This window comes from Gymnogyps californianus, chromosome 9, assembly GCF_018139145.2.
Source record: "Gymnogyps californianus isolate 813 chromosome 9, ASM1813914v2, whole genome shotgun sequence".
Classification (NCBI taxonomy): domain Eukaryota; kingdom Metazoa; phylum Chordata; class Aves; order Accipitriformes; family Cathartidae; genus Gymnogyps; species Gymnogyps californianus.
The window spans coordinates 9,476,001-9,483,172 of NC_059479.1; the positions used below are offsets into that span (position 1 = coordinate 9,476,001).

General features: G+C 46.2%; 1 protein-coding gene across 1 annotated transcript in view; it reads left to right on the forward strand.

Moving 5' to 3' along the window:
- Window positions 1-4,082, forward strand: part of GPC4 (glypican 4) — a 68,738-nt gene extending 64,656 nt beyond the window's left edge. The window contains exons 8-9 of the mRNA XM_050901496.1: window positions 2,670-2,845; window positions 3,864-4,082. Of these exons, the coding sequence (XP_050757453.1) occupies window positions 2,670-2,845; window positions 3,864-4,072 (385 nt within the window). The 3' untranslated portion in view covers window positions 4,073-4,082. The remainder of the gene's footprint in view (window positions 1-2,669; window positions 2,846-3,863) is intronic.
- Window positions 4,083-7,172: the final 3,090 nt, after the last annotated feature.

Below are 7,172 nucleotides of genomic sequence, written 5' to 3' on the forward strand. Positions count from 1 at the left end.
TCCATTTAAAAAAAAAAAAAATAGTTGTTCAGGGTTTTCCAGCAGTTTTTAGAAAAAGTAATAGCAGTTTTTACCCTTGATATTTTTGGAGCACGGGACTGAGCCATACCACATAGATTTTGCACTGGTTTGTGTATGCCTGAAGCTCTGCCTCGCTTGGCTAGGGCGATGGTTTGGGTCTCTGCGACAAGAAATGGCTCTGCCCTCCTGAGGTCTTATTTATCAGCAGCTCGTACAGGGCTTTTCACAGCAGATTTCCCCAGTGCGTGTGAGGGCCGGCACTAGTAAGGAGGTGAGATGGAGACTTGGCAGCACTGGGCAAGGAGACAGAGGGGAGGCTGGACATCCTATGTGGGTTGTTCAAGATATTTTGCTTTGCTGTTACTATTTTCTCTGTGGTTCCAATAAGCTAAAAGTTCCGTAGTCTTCCACACTTTGGTCTTTCTCTGACTTCTTTGAAACATATAATATTGATCACAAATAATAACAAAACCACCACCACCACCAATAATAATAAACCCTCTGTGGTGGGTTGACCCTGGCTGGACGCCAGGTGCCCACCCAAGCCGCTCTATCGCTCCCCTCCTCAGCTGGACAGGGGAGAGAAAATATAACAAAAGGCTCGTGGGTCGAGATAAGGACAGGGAGAGATCACTCACCAATTACCATCATGGGCAAAGTAGACTTGACTTGGGAAAAAAATCAGTTTAATCTATTACTAGTCAAATCAGAGTAGGATAATAAGAAATAAAACCAAATCTTAACAACACCTTCCTCCCACCCCTCCCTTCTTCCCGGGCTTAACCCGATTTTCTCTACCTCCTCCCCTGCAGCGGCACAGGGGGATGGGGAATGGGGGTTTGGGTCAGTTCATCACATGTTGTTTCTGCTACTCCTTCCTCCTCAGGGGGAGGACTCCTCACACTCTTCCCCTGCTCCAGCGTGGGGTCCCTCCCACGGGAGACAGTCCTCCATGAACTTCTCCAACGTGAGTCCTTCCCACGGGCTGCAGTTCTTCACGAACTGCTCCAGCGTGGGTCCCTTCCACGGGGTGCAGTCCTTCAGGAACAGACTGCTCCAGCGTGGGTCCCCCGCGGGGTCACAAGCCCTGCCAGCAAACCTGCTCCAGCCTGGGCTCCTCTCTCCATGGGGCCACAGCTCCTGCCAGGAGCCTGCCCCAGCGCGGGCTTCCCACGGGGTCACAGCCCCCTTTGGGCACATCCACCTGCTCTGGCGTGGGGTCCTCCACAGGCTGCAGGTGGATATCTGCTCCCCCGTGGACCTCCATGGGCTGCAGGGGGACAGCCTGCCTCACCATGGTCTTCCCCACGGGCTGCAGGGGAATCTCTGCTGGGGTGCCTGGAGCACCTCCTCCCCCTCCTTCTTCCCTGACCTTGGTGTCTGCAGAGTTGTTCCTCTCACATATTCTCACTCCTCTCTCTCTGGCTGCAACTGCTACTGCCCCGTAACTTTTTCCCCTTCTTAAATCTGTTATCCCAGAGGCACTACCACCGTCGCTGATGGGCTCGGCCTTGGCCAGCGGCGGGTCCGTCTTGGAGCCGGCTGGCATTGGCCCTGTTGAACATAGGGGAAGCTTCTGGCATCTTGTCACGGAAGCCACCTCTATAGCCCCCCTACTACCAAAACCTTGTCACGCAAACCCAATACACCCCCCCATATACAGGACAGGATTTGAGCATGCCCTTCAGATGTATGCTTATATCTCACTGCCTGATCTCCAGGATCAGTGGGTTGTGCTAAAGGCTTTTCTCTCTCTTGTGATACTAATGTTGGCATCATAACTAAGAAAAGTAGTGTTTTCTTCTGTTAAACAGTGATTTTTCTTGTAAGTCAGGTAATTGGAGGAGGGAAAAAAGTGTCATATCCCTGCTCTATAAAATGATACTCTAAATACCTGTTTCAGGAGACGTATTCTGTTGGGTTTTGTTGCTCAGTCTCTTTTAAACCAAGAGGCCGTACCTTGTGTTCAGACCTGAGCACGCACACCTCCTCAGGCTGAGCAGCTTGGCTCTTCTCTGCTTCGATGCATGTGGTTATGTTATCTCATCTTCAACATCACAGATGTTCCTCCTGCTGGGGTTATTAGGGAAATTGCATCTCATGTCTGCGTGGTGAGAAGTACACATTTAATACCCCAGCTTGATGGTTAAGGTGCATTATGCAAAGCCAGAATGACACTCTTGCCTCCAACAGTTACTATAGGTTTCTCTGGGATAACTATGGCCCCAAAGGTTGTTTTCCCAAAAGTGTCATCTAACTGGGCATCAGGGCATCTCAGCAGCTTGTTTTGCTCTGTTGCCTGCAGCGAGCTGATTTATGCTGTTGTAAGCCATTATTATTATAAACCCCAGATCTTCCTTCTCTTTTCAAGTTGGGGAGAAAATTGTCTTTCGTCTGCCTTTGTGGCACAGGATATATGAAAACAGTGTTTAATTCCACATGCTGCTCAGCTTGCAGGGAGGGGAGATGGGGTAAGAAGCCGGAGAAGGGCTCCGTGAGAGTTAGCACGTGGGAAGATCACGTTGGGCTCAGAATATCACCCAGGCTGGAAACAGGGGAGGCATCGCCAAGTTCCCATGCTGTCACCCTTCAGTGAGGGACCATGCTGAGCTGCAGCTCTGGTACCAGCAGGAATGGTTTCTTTTCAGGTACGACTTTGCGGTGACTGGAAACGGCTTAGCAAGTCAAGTGAATAACCCGGAGGTGGAAGTTGATATTACCAAGCCAGACATGGTGATTCGCCGGCAAATCATGGCTCTGCGGGTGATGACCAACAAGCTGAAGAATGCGTACAGTGGGAACGATGTCGACTTCATTGACATAAGTGTGTTTGCTGTTGTTTGCCTTTTGCTTTTTCTTTTTCCCTTTTTAATTGGATTTCATGCTAACATGGGGGAGCTGGTTAAGCTTCAGCTGTGGGTAAGCGTGTTAGTAAAGAAGGTGGGAACCGGCATCTCCGACAGGCTGTGTGAGGAGGGTTGTTCCCATAGAATCCATAGAACGTTTTGGGTTGGAAGGGACCTTTAAAGGTTAGCTAGTCCAACCCCCCTGGGGACATCTGAGCAGGGGCATCTTCAACTAGATCAGGTTGCTCAGAGCCCTGTCCAACCTGACCTTGACTGTTTCCAGGGATGGGGCATCTACCACCTCTCTGGGCAACCTCTTCCAGTGTTTCACCACCCTCATCGTAAAAAAATTTCTTCTTTATATCTAGTCTGAATCTACCCTCTTTTGGTTTAAATTCATTACCCCTTGTCCTATTGCTACAAGCCCTACTAAAAAGTCTGTCCCCATCTTTCTTATAAGCCCCCTTTAAGTATTGAAAGGCCGCAATAAGGTCTCCCCAGAGCCTTCTCTTCTCCAGGCTGAACAACCCCAACTCTCTCAGCCTGTCCTCATAGGAGAGGTGTTCCATCCCTCTGTTCATTTTTGTGGCCCTCCTCTGGACCTGCTCCAACAGGCCCATGTCTTTCCTGTGCTGAGAACTCCAGAGCTGGACACAGCACTCCAGGTGGGGTCTCGCCAGAGCGGAGTAGAGGGGCAGAATCACCTCCCTCGACCTGCTGGCCACGCTTCTTTTGATGCAGCCCAGGATGCGATTGGCTTTCTGGGCTGCAAGTGCACATGTCCAGCTCATGTCCAGCTTTTCATCCACCAGCACAGAGGGGTGTGATGAACGGCACGCAGAAGTCGCATTAACCAGGGGACCCGTGCTTACGTCTCATAAATGTTGAAACATCCATGCGCTTGCTTTCCCCCCCCCCCGCCCCGATGCCTTCTGTAAGCGAAGCCTCGCGCTGCAGATGGCAGAGGAGGACAGCACGTGTGTTTGTCTCCCACAGGTGAGGAGAGCAGCGGGGAGGAGAGCGGCAGCGGCTGCGAGCTCCAGCAGTGCTCCCCGGAGTTCGAGTTCAATGCCACTGAAGTCACTGGGAACTCCAACAAGAGCGATAAGAACCTGAACACTTCTGCCGCTACCAGGAGCAGTTTATCACAAGCAGCCTCGCTCCTTAGCATTTTGTTCTTGGCCATGCAAAGACAATGGAGATAATTGTGCAGCGTGGGGGGGGGGGGGGGAAGAAAAAAAGACTTTTATTATCAAAGTTAGAAGGCACCTGCTTTCACTTTTATACCATCTAGGGACTTTGCTTTTTAAGTTAATGGACAACAGTGTACAGTTTTTACTATGTTGCCACTGGTTTTAAGATACTGATTTTTTTTTTTTTTTTTTCCCTTGCTATTCTGGGAATAACAGGAACGGGGACTACCAGTCTGTCCCGTTCACCAAGAATCCATGTTAGAGGTGGATAACAAAAATGTATATACAAGCCTGTAGTTAGCTCTGCCTTTGTCTTTATCACTTTTTTCTTTTTTTTTTATTTTATTTTATTTTACCATATTTCTTACGAAAACAAAAAAAAAAAACCAGGGTCTTCTCTTGGCCTGTAACAAGTATGTGTTTCTGAAATGAGAAATATCTGTACAGAAGCAGGTTTTATTTATCATGTTATCTTACGGGGAAAAAAATAATTGCCCAACAAGCAGAAATCATGTTTCATGTAGTTAACTTCCCATTTATCCACATTATGTTAGTTGCCTTATCTGGAAAGAAGTGGAAGTAATTTGTCTTTATTATGCGGTAAAACAGAAGGTGAAGGCAGAGCTGGTCAGCGTGCCAAGTGCCCTGTTTGCATAGGGCGTTAATGCCAGGAGCAGGTTGTACTTTCTTTACAGGAGGTTTGGTTAAATTGGAAGAGACTACAGAGAATTCCAGTTCTGCAGACGCTAAGAAGAGTTGTCATTTGTTCCCCGGGATCCTTGCAATTAGCTGTAACTCCTGTAGGTCAGTTCCCGACGTACATCCCCCGTGGGAATAAGGCATTAAACTTGTTCAGTTGGAAGCAACTTGTCGTCTCACAGATCCAAATGCCAACATGTGTCTTGTCTGCAAATTTGTTAGATGAATGCTGGATTAATTTTTTAATTTTTGTTGTTGTTGTTTTTAAGGAATACTTTGTGGGAGGGGAGGCAGGGGGGTGTCGGGTTTGTTTTTGCAAGAGTTTTCTTTCCTCTCCGATGGGCGGCAAAAGGGAAGGAGCAGGCGGGCAGCGCCCCGCGGCACTGTTGCAGGCAGATTGGAGTAGGAGCAGGCAGGAGCTGGCAGGGCTGAAGACGCCTCCTTTTCAGTGTATTTGGTCTCCAGGGAGCCGATGCCCAGCGACTGTAGCTTTTTGGCACTACCCGAGACACCCTCCTCTCTCTACCTGTGCTTTTGCAGTTGGAACAGTGTTGTGGTGAATGGCAACTCATTAATAAAAGAAATGTATATTTTTAAGAAAAGAGATGAAATAATTTTTAAAAGAGTTTAGGGAAAACAAAGTCTTTGGAAAGACTCAAAATTATTCTGCACGTCTCCTCCTGCTTTAGGTAGCCTTTAGGTCTGTCTGGACGCCGGGATCCCGCTGGGAGAGCAATCCAGAGAGAGAGGGTTTGCTCTATTCCACCCTTGTGTTGTAAGGATAATTTTCTATTTTTATATTGAAGCATTAATTACTTGTTAGCTCAGGGTTAATGTTATATTCAACTTTATTTTCACACCAAATTTCTGCAAAGCTATAAAGACGGAGTATTCTTGGCTGGTATAAACAATCCTGGAGGCTTAATTTTACTAGAAGTAGCCAGTTATTTATTAAAACATGATGTTAGTAGAGTTACGGATATTCTGGCTAGATTATTTTTCTTTAGAAAATAAATCATGGAACCATAAAATTGAAAAAGTTATAAATTTATGTGTGGGAAAAAATGGATTGTAAATAGCTAAGTTGCCTTGCGAGGAATTGGAAAATGTGCTGATACTTAGAAACTACCTCAGTTCTGAGGAATTTCCTTTCTAGCTTTGAGTGCTATTACATTTACTTGGTAGAAGTGAATCTGGTCTCCAGTATGTAGCTGAAAGAGTTATCCCTATAGACCTTGTTAGATTGTTTTTAATTTAGAGGTTGAACTACATCCAGCTGTTTTCTTTCAGCTAAGTTCCCTAACAAAGAGAATTTCTGAATTAAATATTGCTGATGGTTTCCGTGACTTTTCCTGATTTGTTTGGTTTCATGGCATTTTCTGATTGCCCTTTAATTATTTAAATGGTTCTAGCCATTTGAATTTTAATCCCGAAATAAACAAACCTTAGATGCACTACCATTGTAAATATATCGCAGTAAGGTCTGACTGGATAACCCTTCTGGCTTATACCCAGCTGGCAGGCCGGCAAAGTTAAATGAAGAAAAAAAAATAAAAAAATTAAACTTCTTCAGAGCTCAGAGAATGGTGGAACAAAAGCCCTTGTGTTCGGAGGGGCCGACTTCTCCAGCATCTCCCTTCTTGGCGTAAGTGTTCATATGTAAGAAAGTTGCTTGTAAATTCTCCTGCTTTCGAGCGTTTATGCTCAGAAGAAACGTGTCTGAATTTATATTTATCGTTTTACAACTAATTGCTTACTAATTATTATTCCTTAGTTTGGTACAAGTCACCAATGCAAAGGCCTGCCGTGATTTTTAAGCGTGTCCAGCTGAAGCTCTTAATAGCACAACGGTCCTCCGTTATATAAAGGACAGATTTGTCACCTGGGGCTACAGGAAACAAGAGTAAACATCAATGTAGGATGATCAAAAGTTGTGTTCCTGCTTTTATTTTGTGTTTGTGTGTGAAATCGGCTCTCTGACATGAGCTTGTAAACTAAACCATACGGGTAGGGACAAGGCATGCTGCTGACTTTGAGGAAGGCATATGCTCCCTTCCTTCGAGTGTTTCTTTTTTTTTCACATAACCATTGCCATTACAAGCATGATTTAAAGAAAAATTCCCATACATAGAATTAATAATTAAAATTAATGGAATTGGTAATGAGCTTCAAATGCAAAATGAACCAGAAAGGTGGTGTTCTTGGCAGCATGTGAGGTGCTGTCTCCCAAAGAGCTGGAATGAAAAAATACAGCCCTTGAAAGGACCTGCTTTAACGGCCCTGTGCCTCTCCTGAAACACGTACAGCTCCATGCTGTGGCAGCCTCGCAGGCGACATGCGCGTACAGGCTGCTCCGGGTTCCTCCAGCAGACCAGCCTCCGTATTTACACTTCTGGTAGCAATGAAGGGGGAA